This window comes from Humulus lupulus, chromosome X (genome assembly GCF_963169125.1).
Source record: "Humulus lupulus chromosome X, drHumLupu1.1, whole genome shotgun sequence".
NCBI classification, from domain to species: Eukaryota; Viridiplantae; Streptophyta; class Magnoliopsida; order Rosales; family Cannabaceae; genus Humulus; species Humulus lupulus.
Window position 1 is genome coordinate 101,235,218 of NC_084802.1, and position 19,384 is coordinate 101,254,601.

The 19,384-nt window shown below is 36.0% G+C and overlaps 1 protein-coding gene and 1 non-coding gene across 2 annotated transcripts; one reads left to right on the plus strand and one right to left on the minus strand.

Annotated features, from left to right (window-relative positions):
* The first annotated feature begins 3,205 nt into the window (after positions 1 to 3,205).
* LOC133807842 (small nucleolar RNA R71) lies at positions 3,206 to 3,312 on the plus strand. The gene has a single exon (XR_009879730.1). It is a non-coding gene; the product is annotated as a small nucleolar RNA R71 (small nucleolar RNA).
* A 1,332-nt stretch (positions 3,313 to 4,644) lies between these two features.
* LOC133804489 (MACPF domain-containing protein CAD1-like) lies at positions 4,645 to 10,022 on the minus strand. Its single transcript, XM_062242646.1, has 4 exons — positions 9,921 to 10,022; positions 9,645 to 9,837; positions 9,302 to 9,477; positions 4,645 to 5,282 (listed from the first exon to the last, which is right to left on the minus strand). Exons 2-4 carry the CDS (start codon positions 9,670 to 9,672, stop codon positions 5,250 to 5,252), a joined length of 237 nt encoding a protein of 78 aa, XP_062098630.1. The 5' UTR covers positions 9,673 to 9,837; positions 9,921 to 10,022; the 3' UTR covers positions 4,645 to 5,249.
* Positions 10,023 to 19,384: the final 9,362 nt, after the last annotated feature.

The window sequence follows — 19,384 nt, forward strand, 5'->3', positions numbered from 1 at the left end:
AAAAGCAAATACCACAGCCAGCAACTCCTTCTCGGTGGTTGAGTAATGTATTTGAGCATCAATTAGTGTCTTGCTTGCATAATAAATAGAGTGAAAAATCTTCTCTCTTCGCTGCCCAAGTACCGCCCCAATAGCAAAATCACTAGCGTCGCACATTAGTTCAAATGGCAAAGACCAATCGGGAGCAACAATGACTGGAGCAGTAACTAATGCCTTCTTCAAAGTCAAAAATGCTTCATGAAAGTCTTTAGTAAACTCAAACTGGTGGTTTTGTTCCAGCAATGAACAAAGGGGTTTTGAGATCTTCGAAAAATCTTTAATGAACCGCCTATAGAACCCTGCATGCCCCAAAAAACTTCTAATGCCTTTTACGGTTGTCGGTGGTGGCAATTTCTCAATTACTTCCAGCTTTGCTTTGTCAACTTCAATGCCTTTATTAGAGACTTTATGGCCCAAAACGATGCCCTCCTTTACCATAAAATGGCATTTCTCCCAGTTGAGAACCAAGTTGGTCTCCTCACATCTCGATAAAACCTGCTCCAAATTAGCCAAGCAATTGTCAAAAGATTCCCCATAGACTGAGAAGTCATCCATAAAAATTTCAAGTATACTTTCTGCCATGTCTGAGAAAATCGCCATCATACACCTTTGAAAGGTGGCTGGGGCATTGCATAAGCCAAACGGCATCCTCCTAAAAGCAAAGGTGCCGTAGGGACAAGTGAATGTCGTTTTTTCCTGGTCTTCCGGCGCTATAGAAATCTGGTTATAACCTGAATATCCGTCAAGAAAACAATAAAATTCTTTTCCAGCCAACCAATCCAACATTTGATCAATGAACGGCAATGGGAAATGGTCCTTCCTTGTAGCTTTATTTAATTTCCTGTAATCCATACATACCCGCCATCCAGTTAGTGTGCGAGTGGGAATCAATTCGTTGTTGTCATTTGTCACCACTGTAACCCCTCCTTTCTTAGGAACACACTGGACTGGGCTAACCCACGAACTATCGGAAATCGGATAAATAATGCCATAGTCAAGCCACTTGATAACTTCTTTTCTGACTACATCTTTCATCACTGGATTTAATCTTCTCTGCTGCTCCACAGAATTGCTACACCCAGATTCCAGCAAAATCTTATGCATGCACAAAGCTTGGCTGATTCCTTGTATATCGGCCATAGTCCAGCCAATAGCCTTCTTATGTTGTCTCAGTAACTCCAGCAAAGACCCCTCAGCATTAGCTTCTAAACAGGAAGAAATTATCACTGGCAGAGTGTCATTGTCTCCCAAATAAACATATTTCAAATGGCTGGGCAGCGGCTTTAATTCCAGTTGAGGTGGCTCTTGGATGGACGGTTTTGGTGGCTGGAAATGTTTTTCAGGCAAGTTCAAAGCTTCGAAAAAATTATTGAATTTTCTGGCTGGTTTGCAAGAATCCACCCAAGTAACTTGCGGTTCTTCTTCACTGCTAGAATCATCATAATCTTCAAAAATCTGGGTGCCAATTTCAGCCATATCAACACTCTTATTAAATCTCTCAGCCACAAGCGTCTCAATCACATCAATACTAGAGCATTCTTCTATTTCGTCAGGAAACTTCATTGCCTTGAACACGCTGAAAGTAACTTGCTGATCATTAACTCTCATAGTGAGTTCCCCATTCTGCACATCAATTAAAGTACGCCCTGTAGCAAGGAACGGCCGCCCCAATATAATTGGCACTTCTCTGTCAGCTTCATAATCCAATATAATAAAGTCGGCTGGGAAAATAAATTTGTCAACCTGCACTAAAACATCCTCAATTTTCCCTTCAGGATGGGCCATAGATCTATCCGCCAGCTGCAATGTAACAGTTGTAGGCCTCGCTTCACCAATACCAAGCTTCTTAAAAATCGACATCGGCATAAGATTAATACTGGCGCCCAAATCACACAACGCCCTTCCAACATCCCGTCCCCCAATAGAACAAGGGATCGTAAAACTGCCCAGGTCCTTCAATTTTGGAGGGATTTTACTCTTCAATATAGCGCTGCAACCCTTTGTAAGAGCAACAGTTTTGAACTCCCCCAGCCTTCTCTTTTTCGTCAAAATATCTTTTAAAAATTTGACGTAGTTTGGCATTTGTTCCAAGGCTTCCACCAAGGGAATGTTAATATGGAGATGTTTTAACACATCCAGAAACTTCCTGAACTGCCCATCTTGTTGTTGTTTGCGAAATCGCTGAGGAAATGGTAGGGGCGGTTTTGGTATAGACTTTACTGGAACAAATTGCTGACCCGATGCTGTATCAACTGGGCCAGTTTCAGTAACTTCTTTTGCTGGTTTTTTACTAGATTCTCCTTTAGTTTGGATTGAAGTGGGCTCCCCACTGCCCTTTATTTTCTCCTCAGAATTTTCCAGAATTTTTCCACTCCTTAGATTGATAGCCTTGCAATGTTCCTTCCCATCCCTCCTTGGATTCTCCGTGTCACTAGGCAAAGAACCTTGAGGCCTATTTTTTAATTCATTGGCCAATTGCCCCAGCTGCATTTCAAGGTTTCGAAGAGATGCTGCCTGACTTTGTATCACTGCATCATTCTTTGCCATATAGTCCCTCATTAGACTTTCCAATGAATTGGATTGAGAGCCTTGAGGGTGTTGCGGTTGCGAAGTCCTTGGCTGCTGAGAAAAACCTGGTGGATAAGCTTGCTTTCCTGGTGCTGGTGCGTTGCTGGAACTTGCTCCTTGACCCCCCCAAGATAGATTCGGATGCTGCCTCCAAGCTGGGTTATACGAATTTGAGTATGGGCCACTGTTTCGGTTAAAATTCTGGTTTCCCACATAACAAACTGCTGCTGGGTTAGAAGGGCAATTTTCAAACATGTGCCCATCTCCACAATATACACAGGAAATGTCTCCACTTTGAATAGCAGCAGCTGGCTGAATGTTGTTCCCCAAACTCATATTTTTCAGAATATTAGTCATGGAAGCCATTTGGGCTGTCAAAGCTGTTAATGCATCTACTTCAAGAACCCCCGCCACTTTTCTACTTGTTGGAGCTCTTGTGTTGGACCATTGATAATTATTACTGGCAATTCTCTCCAAAATTTCGAATGCTTCATTATAAGACTTGGACAAGATAGCACCATTGGCCGAGGCATCTAACACCATTCTAGAAGATGCATTGAGGCCATTATAGAAGGTCTCCATCTGTATACAGTGCGGGATGCCGTGGTGTGGACACTTCCGCAAAAGCTCCTTAAATCTCTCCCATGCATCACTGGTTGATTCATCTTCAAGCTGCTGGAATGACATGATTTCACTTCTGAATTTTGCATTTCTAGTGGGAGGGAAATATTTGCGCAGAAACTTTTCAGCAAGATCATTCTAATTTGTGACGGAGTCAGGAGGCAAAGTGTTGAGCCATGATCTAGCTCGGTCTCTTAATGAGAATGGAAATAGCTTCAGCCTTAATGCTTCTTCACTCACTCCTTGAATCTTAAAGGAATCGCTCACCTCCAAGAATGAACGGAGGTGGAGATGAGGATCCTCCGTTGGCATCCCGCTGAACTTCCCCACGGTTTGGAGCATTTGAAACATCACTGTCTTGAGCTCGAATTGAGCTGCTTGTATTTCTGGCCTCACAATGCCTGGATTTAGCTCATTAAACATGGGGGCAGCGTATTCCCGTATTGCTCTGGCTCTGTCATCCGCCAAAACAATGGGATTAATAACTTGCTGGCCATCCCCCTCTTCAGCAACATGCTCAGCCATAGTGCCTCGACTGTTAGCCTTTTGAGCCTTCCTCCTTTTTCTGAAAGTGCGTTCGATCTCGGGGTCAATAGGAGCAAGTTCAAAGTCTTCTTGTTTGTTCATACACTAGAGAACCTGAAAGTATACAGCCAGAACAAACAGATTTAAAAACAACAGAAATAAATTGCAAATTAGTTGATAAAACATAATTTAATTTTAAAATCCCCGGCAACGGCGCCAAAAACTTGTTGCGTAAATTTAAGCAATTAAAATGTGCAAGTGTACACAGTCGGCAACAAGTAATACAGTGATAAGTGAGTATCGTCTCCACAGGGATTTTAAACTAAATAATTGCAAAAATCAACTAAAGAACAATTTAAAAATAAGATAACAAAATTAAGAACATGATTGGAGTATGAATCTGAAATTAAATGGGTAAACGTAATTTAATCTAAAACAAAATGAAGAACTCAGAAAAAATTAATTTAGAGAAGATCTATGTGAACAATTAGATCTGGATGGCTATTTCCCCCTATGTTAATCTACCCAGTTGTTATAGCAATCGCTCAGCAATTATGCACAGAGTTAACAGATTTCACAATAAGCCAGTAAGCTTTTTCCAAAACCCACTGATATAATTCCACAACTTAATTCAACACATTCCTATATTAAATCAGGTTGTAAAACATGCATTTATTCACCAAATCTCAAGTTATACAATGTAGCAAAATATTCCTATTTCACTACTAAGAACTACCTAAACATGGCATTTCTCTTGCATCATTCAAGTTGATTCCACTAGATAGATTCTTTCCAAAATCAGGTCTAGCTAGTTTAATTGTTAGTTATGGCCAGTAATCAACAATCATTAAACATTAATTTCACTTGAATGAACAAAGGCAAATTACTAAACTCATGCATTGCATTAATACTTCATCACATAAGGTTCATAGCCACCCAAATCTCAAGGTGATTAGTTCATGTCTAAACTGAAAATTACAATCCAAAACAGAAATTGTTCATCCATAGCAAATATTCAGTTCACAAATTATAGAATCAAGAGTATACACTACAGAAAAGGAAATATAGAAGAAAGAGAAGAGTAGAATCGGACTCTAGAGTCCTCCTCCTTCCTTGGCCGTGATTCTCCTCCTGTAGGTAATGCCTTTTTCTACATATATCTCTCTATTTTTTTCACTGTACTCTTCTTGCTGAAAAAAGATTTTTCTGTACTGTGTCCTCTACTCTTTTTTGGTGTATTACGGCTGCCCCCTTCTTTGGGTACTTTCCCTTACCCTAATTAGAAAGCCCAATCCATCTTTGGTCCATTTCTTCTTGCCACCTCAGCTAGCTGACTTCATTCATTAAAATGGGTGCCACATAGGCGCTGAGGTGATTACTTAAGTGCAGCTGGCTTCTGTCCACGTCATCCTTCTTTTCCCAGAATTGCTACGAGTCTGGCCTACAACATCCGAGCAGCAATGCTCCCTTTCTGTCCCCATTGTCTTTTGATTCCTTTAATTTCCCTTGGCGCTTTGAAGGTTCCTTTCCTGAATGACAAAAACACACAAATTTACATAAATATTTATACTTACTAACAACAACTCACAAACTCTTAAATGGACTCACTACTTAAAACATAAAGGTAAAAGTTGAACAAATTTACAATTAACACACTTTCATTACTCTTTTCAACCTAAAAACAAGTTCAAAAATCATAAAAATAACTCTAAATCATAGAGTTATCACTGTCTCTACTAAACAAGACTCTCTTTGGGTCAAGTGGATTCAGCATGTTTACCTAAAGGGGGTTAACTTTTGGGACTATGTTTTGAAGCAAGACAGTAGCTGGTATTGGCGCAAACTTTGCCATCTTAGAAAGAGATTTAGTGAAGGAGAGGTCTTGGCTGCTGGTATTTCTAGGACATTCAGGCCATCAAAGCTGTATAACAGCTCCCTAAACCAGCAAATTGTGGCCTATAAGAATGCGGTCTGGTGTCGTACTACTCTCCCCAAGCATAGGTTTTTATTATGGATGGTGGTTAACTCTTTCCTCCTAACTAGAGACAACTTGGCCAAGTGCACCATTCCTCTTGATAGCTCTCTCTGCCCGGTTTGTGAAGACCAGTGGGAGAGCCATAACCATCTGTTTTTTTATTGCTGTTTATCCAAAAGAATCTTGTCTTGCATATTTTATTGGCTTGGTTTTCGCGCTTGGGCCACCAGGTTCTCGGACTGGACTGTGAGGCTCAATTGTGGGCATAATGACAGTATGAGCATGATTATTAATATGATTCTTGCAGTTGTGGTGTATCAAATTTGGAGAAATAGGAATAGATGCATTTATGATGGTTTCTCATTAACAGCTCACTGTATAGCTAAAGATGTAATTACCTTAGTCCAATATAGATTATTCAGTGTTCATAGTAGGAAGGCTCTTCCTCATCTCAAGCTTTTCTTAAGGAAGCTTTCTTGTATGTAGATTGAGGTTGTAGCTTGTTGGTTGTATTCTGGTTCTTTTTTGGGCAGATTGCCATTGGTTGTACTTGCTTGTTTGTTCAATAAAGGTTATTTCTTCTTGACCAAAAAAAATATATATATTTAAACAGTTTTCAATTTTTTTTTTATCTTCTTCAAATCAATACCTTATATTGTTAAACAAAAAATAAAAATAAAAGTTATTAAACGCGTTTATTATTTTTTGTTTTTAAAAACAAAAAACAAAAATAGCTACCAAACATATTTTTATTTTTTTAAAATAAAGAAACAAAAATAAAATATTATTTCTATTTTTGTATTTAAAAAATTCAAAAATAAAATTTTACCAAACATGCCCTTTGTTTTTAAATTTTTTAAACTAAAAAATAAAAATATATTTTTGTTTTATATTTTTTTATTTTTATAGAATAAAAATACGTTTGGTAACCATTTTTGTTTTCTGTTTTTTTTAAATAAAAATAAAAATGTGTTTGGTAACTTTTATTTTTATTTTTTATTTAAAAAATAAAAAATAAAAAACATGTTTGGTAAATATTTTTTTTGAAATTTTATTTTTTATTCTCATTTTCTAAACTAAAAAATAAAAATATTTTTTGTGACCACTATTTATTATTTTAAAATAAAAAATAAGAAATTTATAGTAAAAAAAGATCATATTAATAATATCCAAGTAATCTCAAATTTCAAAACTTAATATCTATTCATGAGATAACACAAAATCAATAAAGTCTACATAAGTTCTTATTTCCCTTTAAAACTTCTTCCATAAGTTCGAAGAAAATTTATTCATGCCTTTGAGTCTAAACAGAAGTCTCATCATTGTTCTCAATAATAAGAACTTCATCATCAATACCTGCCATCTAGGTAAGACCTAAGGATTCAATAAGAATTCTAAATGAAAATACAAGACTATTCCTAAAGAAACAACCATTTCAAGAACAACAATAAGAATTGAAAAACTGATTTAGTTATAATTACCAAGTAAGTAATTCCAATAATAGCAATGAAGAGTATCCATATATTCATCAAATTAACAAAATAATACAATGTCATATGAAATAAAAACACACACCAAAAAACATAAAAGGTATACATATTATATATGTATATAGGGAACAACTACAACGCATCCTTTTTTTTTTGCAACACCGGTGCATCATTTTTCTATATTCGACACCTGGATAGATATAATCCAAAAAAAATTTATATGACGGTGTACATTGTAGGTATTTAGAATATCCTGCAAATTTTCAAGAAATTCTGAATAGTTTACGAAACCGAAAACAGAGTTCAAACTGTCAAACTTTACACGCATACACAAAAAAGCAGGCACGCGTGTAACATACAGTTTAGACCATGTTTCGGTACCATAATTTATTCAGAATTTCTTGAAAATTTATAGGATGTTCTAGATATCTATAATGTACACCATCATATAAAAAAAAATTGGGATTATAACTATTCAGGTGCCGAAATAGAAAAAGGATGCACCAGTATTGCAAAAAAGGGGATGCGTTGTAGTCACTCCCTATGTATATATATAAATATATATATTCTATCATGATGTATATATAAATATACTAACTTCAAGTGATGTTTTAAAACCGGGAACGAAATGAAAATTACACAATATAATGGCTTCTATGTGGTCACTCCACTAACAAAGCACCATATATGTGATTGTATGGAAAGAGCTTCTCACCAAGACAATAGGGGAAAAAATATCTAGTTCAATTTAAAACAAAACAAAACTTATGTCCTTGACTCTCTAGATCTTTGTCATTCAAATTGATAGCCATAATACAAAGTCACAAAGATTATTTGTACAATATGTTGAGTAGTTTATGGACTTTTATTATTTATTTTGAGATTGAGAGATTAATATCAGTTTCATTGTTTAGTGAGAATGATTTGCAGGTTATGAAAGTGGAAGAAAGGAAGAATAAAATTTGAAATGAATGATTATTTAGGTGCTGGAGCCAATCCAGATCACAACCCCAAAACTTCTGCTTCAGTATATGGTTTATTATATGCATAAAAGTTATTAGTTTAGTGTAAGTTTTAGCTTTAAGTTGACTTACTGTCCATTATTGAAGTTATTTTTCTTGGAAAATGTCACATTAAATTTTTTTATTCTGCTTTAACTTATGTTACTCTGCAGTGAACATGATGGTATTTTACTACTGCCCACTAGCCCAACTTCTCCAATTTGGCTTATATAAGATGCTTTAGCTGAAGGTATACAACATCATCAACCTAGAATTTAATCCAGACATATGAATAAAAAGAAAACCCCAAAAGTAAAAACAATTTAAACCAGACATATGACAAATAGTGTAACCTAGAATTGAATCCCAATTTTGATACCCTTTTTGTCTTTCAAAATGGATTGAATCCCAATTTTGACACCCATTGTCTTTCGAAATGGAAGAAGATATTAAGAGAAGAGTGTATAAAGAATCGGGCACCACAAATGAAGAAAATCCAAATAACAAAAATTAATACTAAGTTAGAAAGCTCAATTATCTTATTTCAAACATGTCATAAGAGTAGTCACTATGTTTAACTTCGGTTTTTCTTTTCTTTTCTTTTTTTTTTTTTTTTTTGGAAAACTTCAGTTCGTTTCCAGTCTCAGATTTAAACGAGAGACAATATTATCCAGAAAACTTTTTCTCTGTTTCTTCTATTAATTTCTTTGTATCAGAACACTTCATTTCTCAAGTATTCCTCTTGAAGGATTTAATTGGCCCAGACAAGACGACAAAAACAAACAATGGCATCATATCATCAATACAAAACAAGGACAACAACCCAAATTTATAAATATCAAGTTCTGACCCATACACTTTATTAGTACACAGAGTGGAGAAGAAACTCCACAGCATAAACACAAAAAATTAACAAGCAATCTAAGCATACCAATATCAAAGACTCTGAAGCAATCACATAAACTCCCAACATCAGAATTGTGGAACAATTTGTCTAAAATGTAATCTTCTAAGACCTAAAGTTTTTATTTTTAGCAATACAACATAGCCAAATCAAGATGAAACAATGAAAGTGAAAGTACCTCTTGGAAGTTACAAACAGGAACTTTCTCAGTGCCCCTCTTGCCTTGAGAGCAATCAATATCAGCTTGAATAACGATGGGTACGACAACACCATTAGAGAGAAGAAGAAGAAGAAGAAGAAGATCCCCGGTTTGAACCTCATGAAGCTGCAAAAGCCTCCTCGACCCAGGTGCCCCTTTACAGTGAAGAAGCATAATATCATAACCCAAGCTTGGATTGAGTTAGATATATATATATAGCCATGGTGGTGGTTTCAGTATCAGTATCAGTTTCTATATAATCCTCCTAATGAAAAAATCTACGAATACTCATAGAGCCAGACCCATCATAATTCAAAAATACCTGTTTGTGTTTCTGTTGCTGTTACCATATCCAAAATAATTATCCGAGCCTAGCTATGCTATATATGCTATAAACAACAACGTTGGTGATCATCTACAACAACCAAACCCATTGAAATCCTCTGAATCAGACAGTGCTTTTCGTCGCCGATTGTATATTGGACAAGAGAGAAAATGGAGGAAAATCACAAAGCCTAATCCCAAACAAAATCAGAAAAAGAGATTGGGAAGAAGAAGAATAATCATATGAGGGAGAGACATGAAAGAGATGGTGTACCTGAACAAAATTTGGAGAGAGCTATGAAAAGCCATTGAAGATTGAGAAAGCTCTCTGTGCACAAGCTTGAGAGGGCAGAAATAAAAATTGGTTTAAAAAAATTTTAAAAGTGAAAATGGTGTTTTCAAAATTTGGTAAATTTTAATTAAAATTAAAAATAAGTTTAAAAAAAATTTAACTCACCAAGCATGTTTTTCCGTGTTGTTATCAAAATTTTTATTATTTAATAAGAAAACTATTTAAAAAAAAATTACCGAACAGGGCCTAAGTAACTATTTCCAGCAAAAAAAAACATAATGGGTACCATTTCCAGCAAAAAAACATAATGTGTACTATAATCTAAAGATCGGTTGACGCAGATGTCAATGAATGGAAGTAAAGATGTTGCCCATTTGTTTCGTACTCGATTAAGTTTTTTCATTTGTGTACAGTACTCTAGTTGTAAACCAAAAAATTTAAAATTACAAATGAATTAGTGAAATCTTGGCGTTAGTTTTGAAGTATATATATATATAATAATAATACCTAGTCCCTTCAAAAATTGGTCTTGGAGTATGATGTTTCTTGCCAACTTAATATAATAACCACACTTGATGTTGTGTTCTTAAATTTAGCTAGTTGCTTCCCCACCTCTCTTTTTTTTTTTTTTTTTTTTTGAGGAGGTCATAAATTCAATCCTTCCCCAACTCTTTTAGGTTTGTAGTTTATTATCTACATCCACAAATTTTTAATACTATTTTCTACTAATTTTAGTATTATTTAATATTTATAACTACTTAAATCTAAAATTAAATAATAATCATTAATATTATAATTACTAACCTCAAATATAATAGGGTTTATATTAGTAGATGTCTCCAATCTTTCTTAAAAGTATCACTTAAGTCCTCAAATTTTATTTTGTATTACTTAGATCCACAAACTTACTAAATGTGTATCATATACGTCATTTCTGTTGGAAAACAATTTTCATAATGCACATTGGAAAACAATTTATTACCTAGCAGAGAGTGATTTATGAACTATTTAGTTTTTTTGTGATTAACTAGGTCATAAATTTATTTTTGCTGCGCATTCTGTAAATTATTTTCTAATAGAAAGGACCTATGTGAAATATATTTATTAAGTTTTGGGACCTAAGTGATACAAAATAATGTTTGAGGACCTAAGTGATGTTTTTCAAAATGATTGAGGACCTCTACTAATATAGCCCAATATAATAATAATAATAAATAATACAAATCACCCACTACAAGAAAATAGTTCTACAGCGATGACCTATATTTCGACGACATTGATGACACAAAACCATCTAAAAAGACGAACAATTAATATTTTTATTACAATGACATGTCGTCGCAATAGAGCTCTGAATTTTGGCGGTTCACTTAGGTGGGAAGTGATTTTACCCTCCAACAATTAATATTTTTATTGCAACGACATGTCGTCGCAATAAGGTCCCAAAATTTTTGGCAGTACATCTTGGCGCCAAAGTGATTTCACACTAAAAACCCATGGAAAATATATGTCCCTTGTCATCGCAATAGGGTGTGGAATAATGAAATTTTTTTTATTAATTAATAATTTGTTAAAAAAATATACGAATTAAAGAAACGTTGTCGTTTTTGCATCTATTGCAACGACATGTTGACACTACAGAGATGACATGTCGTCGTTGTAGGGTCTGTGTATAAATAAATAAAATTGAACTTTTCTTCCCTATCCTCATTTTCACAGAAACCCTCCGTCATCCTCTCGGGTTTTTTCTGCATCTCTCTCGGTTTTCTCCGCCTAGGAAGGATTTTAGTGAGTTTTTAAGTGTTTTTTAGTTAGATTTTCCCTTTTACCATCTCTAATGTCTATTACTAAGTTTTATGCCATTTTTTTTGTGTTTTTTCTTCTCTTTTTGGTGAGTTTCCAGCCAGCACATAATCTCCATAGAAGGAGATTGAAGTTGTCTCTCAAAAGAAGACTGGCATTGGTGAGTTTTTATACTTAATTTGTGAAAATAGAAACCCTAATAAGAGATTTTATGGTTAGGATATGGAACTATTTATGGTGATTGTGTTTATATGGTAATTATAGGATTTATGGTGTTAATCATGATTATGTTTATGGTGTTTATAGCAACTTTTTTTTTGTAGGGGTTATTTTGGGAGGATTGACTCTTGATTTTGACTCTTAATTTTTTTTCATAAGGTTAATCTTATTAATTTTTAGAAATGTATATATGTTAATGTAATTTGGTGAATAATAAATTCAAAATTTAAATTATAAATCAATTATTAAATAAATAAAATAAATATCAAGATCCAATCTTGAAACCTTGTTACACGCCGACTACAGTAACACATCCCTGATTTCAGGATATGTTCCAACCACTTTTTTTTAATAATTATTTATTCAAAAATATCTCAACTTGATAACTTATCTTATCAGATTAATTAAGGAATAAATATTATTTCAAATTCAAATCCAATTTTAATTATCAAAAATATATTTTCATATTATTCAAATAAATAAAAGTAATTAATTCAAAATTAATTATCTTAAATTATTTAAATAGCCATTTTAAAAAATTTCATCTTTTAAAAAAATTATTTTCGAAAATTCCTTTAATTAAAATATTAATTTTGAAAATTAATATACTAATTAAATAATTTGTCTCATTTACATATTTAGTCCTAAAGAATTTTTTTTTTTTTTTTTTGCAAATATGCATTTTCTCCGATTTTTCCTAATTTCAACTCTTACCTTGAATAATGTTGATAGAGTCATCTCAATGACCTATGGACCTATAATTTCAAGCTCCAATAAATTTAGATTATTAAATAAACTCTTTAATATAATAACATTAATTTATTAATCTCAATATTATTCAACTAAAAATATGAGATTGTACTCTTGTAATTATAGCCATTTATTTATTGAGTACTTTTAAATATAAAAAGTGTCTATCGGTTTAATTATTACATACAATTCAATCATCTATTAATGACTCATAGTTAAATTATGAATTAATTATTGTTAACTACTACAAAAATGTACTTAGACGACACACATGAGACAACAATTTTCGTAGAACTATCATTTTGTGTCAAAAATTGACATAACACAAAAGCCCTCAAACTGTCGTACCATGCAAAATAAAACTTACATGGTATGGCAATTCTAGTAAGATTATCATAACATGTCTACTTTTAACACGTGACAACATATTTTTACGAAAATTGTTGTCTTATCCAAAACAATTTTTTTAATCAAGTACTAATTAAATTTTTTATTTTTAAATATAATTTAGTATATTATATAAATATATTCATAAAAATTATTAATTAATAATTTGGGACATAAAATACTTATTAGTTAAAAACTATGTTTTTTTTAATAATTTGTAATATTAATTGTTAATTCAATTAGTTATTATATATTTAGTAAAAAAAGTTTTTTTAAAATAAAAATTCATTAATGATACTTTTTATAATGTTGTAGTATTAATTTTCTTCTAAAACTAATAAAATTTATTTTTTTAATATTTATAGTATATTGTTGACTCTTGATTTGGTCAATGACACGGAATCAGATAAAACGATAGAAAATGAGATGAAAATAAGATGAAATCAAGATGAAAAGATAAATGACACAAAATATTTACAGTGGTTCGGTCCCAATAAAATGGTAATAACATACGTCCACTTAGTGTTCTTATTGATGTAAAATTCCAAGAACTGTGATCAATGAACTAGGGTTCACGAGTTTCACAAGCTCCCAGATGAATACAATTGTGGTGGATAAAAACACTCTCTTTCTCTCTTAGAATTCCAAAGCTCAAAAGTTCAAAGTCCAAAAGTCCCCTCTCTTGAGCCTTTTGATTCTTATTTATAGGCTCAAGGAGTTCTACATGGGCTAATGGGCCTTCATTACATTTAATACAGACGTATCTAAATAATAATGGAAATTACAATTAATACGTAATTGTAAGATTACATATCTGAAAGGGAATAAATGAATATATGCGACCAGGCTAGTCGCCCATAACTATGATGTCTGATGAGCCAATTCTCTTCTGGTCGATGGTCGAACAGATTATACTAACTTAAACTGCCACATACATCCCATGTGTAGGCCACTCATGCCACGTCATAAGGTAGTCCATTTTTGGGTAAACATTTGCCCCCCAAGTTTATTTTACTGCGACCAGCATAAAGTAAACTTAACCGACCAACCCTCCGTATGACCTATCACATCTATCAGTGTCTTTTCGAAAAAAGTAACTAATCATGTCGTTGCAGTTTCCCAAAAGCGTTTTGACGGCTAACAGGTTTTCCCACATTTTGAAAACTCACCCCCCATCATTACCTTTTTATTCATGCCTCGATCAGTATAAATAACCCCTCCTTTTCACTTTTCACTTTTTACCAATCTTCTTTTCCTCAAGAACTCTGAAGAACAAAGCAAGAAAACTCAGAAAAAATTTGGCGATCCGAGGTGTGTCTGTCCAGCCATCTGAATCAACGCTTGTGTCTTCACTTCAATCTTTCATTCAAGTAAGTTTCTTGATCGATTCATCTCTGCTATGCCATGCAACATCTACTTCTCTGGTTTTCTGATATTTGGTGCTTTGAGTTTTTTAATGTTCTCGAGGAAAAACAATTTTGGGATAATTAGGCTCGTAGGTAGTAACATGATAGGATAAGGTTTTAAATTAGCAAAGACACTAAATGAGGCTTAGGAATTGGCTTGGGAGGTAGGATTACTGCTTTAGGGCGCAAAATCGAAGTAAAATTTTGATTTTTATGCACTCGAAAAATCTGGGTTTTTCCCACCTTTTTTCAGAGTCGAAAAGTTTTCCTGAAAAAACTTTTCACTTCTGCTTTTTAATCCATTTTCCAAACTATTCGCATGTTTTTAGTGTTTACGTTAGAATGCTGCTGGTTGTATAAAAGTTTATCTTTTATACACGAGCAACGTTATCCCAACGTTTCCACTTCTTCTATCTGTTGGTCGTAGATTCTCATCTCCCATTTCCTGTTCGCATATTTTCATGCACGATCCGTGGGGAGGTGAGAGGCCGATTGACGACGACTTGCTCGTGCTACTGTTCGAGGATCAAGAACAACTGTCACTGCCATTTTCTGAAGTTCCTTTTTCTCAACACAACCCAACAATCAAACCTCTGGCCAGCTCATCAAACATGGGTCACGTAAAATCTATTGCTCAAAGAAAGAAGAAAACATCCAACCCTTCTTCTAACCAGCCTGCTCCTCGCACTAATGCTCCTTCTACGAACCCTCAACCCATAAACACTTCACAACCAGACATTCAACCTAAAGCCTGACCTCACGACGACCTTAGGCTAGAGGTCGAATGGTAAGTAACGCCTCCTAGCATCATTTCAGCTAGGATGGTAAGCAACTATCTCAAGAAGTACGGTCTTCCTGGGATAACCCTCATCAAACCTTCACCCGACCAGTGGGCAAATGTGCCTAGGGGCGCCTTCAGTGCCTGGTCGAGGTATCACATCGAGGCAGGGGCAATCTTGCCTCTACACGAATTCTTCCAAAGGGTGGCCAATTATTCGAGGCTGCCCTCTTTCAAATTACCCCCAATGGATATAGAGTATTGTTTGCACTCTATATCCTTTAGAACCATAAGAAGTGGCATGTACCTACGCCACATGAGATCAACTACCTGTTCAATCTCAAGTCTAACCCTAACGACAACAACATGGGGTTCTTCCACTTCTACCACCAGGAGTTTGCTCGCACCTTCTTGGGCGACATCACCCACAAGTCCAATGTAGGGAAGTACTTCCAGGAGTACTTTCTTACAACAGACCTGGTCGCTGATAACCTGGCCTTCACTCGATGAGGTAAATCTTTTACTCACTGGTCGTTTAATTTCTTCTAGCTTTTCTATACCGTCTTTAGAACTTTGGTGTTGTTTAGGTCCATGGTACCGACCAGTCCCTACTCCAGAGATGGAGATAAGGGCAGCAACTTTGGCCAGCATGACGAACAAGCAACTTAAGGCTGGTTGGCCTTCTGGCACCTCACCAGGATGTGAGGGAATCCACAGCAGGGAGTGCTACTAGTGGAGAGATCCCCGAGCAACACCAGGATGTGTCGCAGCCCTCGAGGAGGCGGGCTACAGGAGTGACCATCAGGGAACCTTCCAATACCCCACGAGCTGCTGCTATCCCGACTCAACATGGGAAGGGCAAGCAGAAACTTCCAAAACATCCCGAGCCCATACTTGAGCCCTTTGATGAGAACGGTACTGACTTCTCACTCTTAGATAGTTTGCCCATTCCTTGTTATTTATTTGATGGGGATGGCAACTTTAAATATGCGACTAGTTTAAATTCAGACTTCTTCAAGGCAGAGAGTGAGTATAGCAGTAATACAATAAATAATGTATCGACCAGTAATAATAGCTTGGGCATATTACTTAGAATTTTCCTTACTCTTATTTCCTTGCTTTAGTAAGTATCTCATTTATATTGTCTGATCGCTTGTTTCTATCCTGCAATCATGCCTTCCAACGATGCATTCGACCTGTACAACCTACCCAAAGCTACTGCTCCTACGAGCGGGAAGAAGGAAAGCAGACGTCATCCTGGGGAAAGCAGCAGCGATCCCTCAAAGAAAAGGGCCCGAACTGAGGATCCTCCTGCACCCATTCCTTCCAAGGAAACTACTCCTCCACCAGCTCCCATCGACCAGAATCCTCCACCAGCTCCTGTCGACCAACTCCTCCTGATCAGTCAGGAAATACTCAAGGTAAGGCTATCATGAACATAGCCTTCAACTCAGCCAACGACAAGCTGAAGAAGTTATCAAGGCATCGATGTAGCCAAGAAGCCATTAGCAACACTGACACCATGAAGGTCGACCAGACCTTCAGCTGCGGGCTGAACGAAGTACTTAGCGTAAGTTGTCATTTTTGTTGTGCTTTAATTGTTTACCTTGTCCTTTTATTTCCACTAACAGCTTTATCTTTTTTCTGATCGCATGGAGTTCTAACCCTGAGTACTGGTTGGCGTCGCTCGGAGGCGATGTCTACCAAATGTGCTAAGGAGACTAAGGCTGTTGAGGAGAGACTTGGCGAGCAGCTTAAAGTGGCCGAGGCCAAACACGCCAAGCAGCTCAAGGCGGCCAAGGAGAAAAATTATGAGCAGCTAAGAGCTGCTGAGGAGAATATTGCCAAGTTGGGCCAGGAGTTGAAGCATTTTAAGGATGCTCTGGCCAAAGTCACAGAGTCCAAAGAGAAGTACAAGGAGGCTTCATTGATTAACTACAAAGAGGCCTCCAAACTCCAAGATGAACTGGCGATCAGTAGAAAAGAAACTGCTGAATTGGAGGAGCGAGTTAAATTGCTCGAAGAGACTAACACCAGTGACTTTGAGAGGTTCAAGGGAGCAACCTTCAACTGCTTTTATATGTTATGGAAAAACAACCGCGAGGCAAACTATGATTATTTGCCAAAACATATGAAACAGACTAAACTGGCCAAGTGCGTTGCTCGCCTTGAAGAGGAGGAGAAAGTTCAAGCATCCCTCGAGATCTCTTTGGCGACGGGAATCGACGAGGAAGCTAGGACCTCCATTGATCAGCAGCCTCAGCAAGACCCTCCAGCTGCTTCATAATTTATATTTATTTTGTTTTAATTTGTAACTGGGACACACGAACCACGGTTCGTGATGTCAAGACAATTTTTTGCTGCGTAGGGCAGCTTTCCTTTTAATTAACAATTACATCCAAGTAGAAACTGCTCTCGATGTAAAACATTTTACTTTTGATATTATAATATTTGCAATTTATTATAACATCTGTTCACATGACCGAACTTAGCAAAGCACTGTTTTGATTTAACAAAATTTTGAAAAATACTCTAAGTACCGTAATATGCTTTCCCTTATTTTGCTCGTGTGTTTACATATACTTGTTGATATGCTTTGCTTGCTTAGTACCTTATATGTCTCCCAAGTGATTGAGGAGCTTAAGGTCCTCGGTCACTTGCCAAGACCAAGACCTGTTCGAACATTAATGCTCGTAAAAATACTTGTAAAAAGTGATTATATAGCAAAATAACACACATAATGAGCAAATACTTGTAATAAATACAATCATTGGCAAGAATAACTGGCTGCGCACAGTTGCTTTTATTTCTTGTAATAAATGGACAATCGTGTATGTACGAGTGATCAAAATTGATCTTACACTTATAAGCGATTAGTCATACAACTGACTAACCCTTGTTCATAAACTTGTAAAAAGTGAAATTAATACAAGCCAGTTCTTTAAAAAGGACTGTTTATTGATAATACTTGCATAGGTGTTCTCCATTCCAATAACGAGGAATGAGATCTCCATTTAAGTGAGCAAGTTTATAGGTGTCTGGCTAAAGGACTTCTTCAATTTGATACAGACCTTCCCAATTAGGTCCCAACACTCCGGCAGCTTGATCGCGGGTGTTAAGAAAAACTCTTCTAAGTACAAAATCTCCCATGTTAAATTTTATTTCGCGTACTTTAGAGTTGAAATACTGAGCGACCTTTAGCTGGTAAGCTGCTACTCGAAGTTGAGCTTGCTCACGCCTTTCATCGACCAAATCCAAAGATTCCATCAATAACTGACTATTAATACTTTGATCGTATGCCAACCTTCGATGCGATGGTGGATCTAATTTAATCGGCAACATGGCTTCATATCCATAGGCCAAAGAAAATGGATTATGGCCCGTTGCTGTTCGATGGGATGTTCTATACGACCAAAGGACTTCAGGTAATTGTTCTAGTCATGCCCCCTTCGATTCTTCAAGCCTTTTCTTCAGGGTATCCTTCAGTGTCTTGTTGACAGCTTCAACCTGTCTGTTTGCCTGCGGATGAGCTACTGAAGAAAAACTCATGATAATTCCGTGCCTTTCACAAAAATCTGTGAACAGGTCGCTGTCAAACTGTGTGTCGTTATCTGAGACAATCTTTCTTGGCAACCCATAGTGACACAGGATGTTCTTGACCACAAAATCCAGCACCTTCTTGGTTGTTATTGTTGCAAGTGGCTCAGCTTCGGCCCACTTTGTGAAGTAGTCGACAACGACTACAACATACTTGACATTGCCTTTTCCCGTGGGTAAAGACCTGATCAAATCTAGTCCCCACACTGCGAATGGCCACGGGTTACACTTCCGAACAAAATCCATAGAGTCCTCATTCATTGTTGCCTAGAGGTATCCTTGCCTTAGAATCTTTTTTGATAAACTCTGCCCCTCAGCATGATCTCCGCAGAAACCCTCATGGACTTCTCGCATTAATTCCTTGGCCTTTTCCTTTGAAACACACCTTAGAAGTGGCATCGAGTACCCTCTCCTGTATAAATTTCCATCGACCAGAATGAAACAAGCTGACTGCCTCTGGAGGGTTTTTGCTTTGTTTCTGTCCGTCAGCAACACTCCATGCTCTA

Coding starts and splice junctions, on each gene's coding strand:
- LOC133804489 (XM_062242646.1), bottom strand. CDS start 9,672: ATGGTAACAGCAACAGAAACACAAACAG. Junction 9,478..9,644: donor AGCAACAGAAACACAAACAG/GTATTTTTGAAT, acceptor TTCACTGTAAAG/GGGCACCTGGGTCGAGGAGG. Junction 5,283..9,301: donor CTGTTTGTAACTTCCAAGAG/GTACTTTCACTT, acceptor TTTGTCATTCAG/GAAAGGAACCTTCAAAGCGC.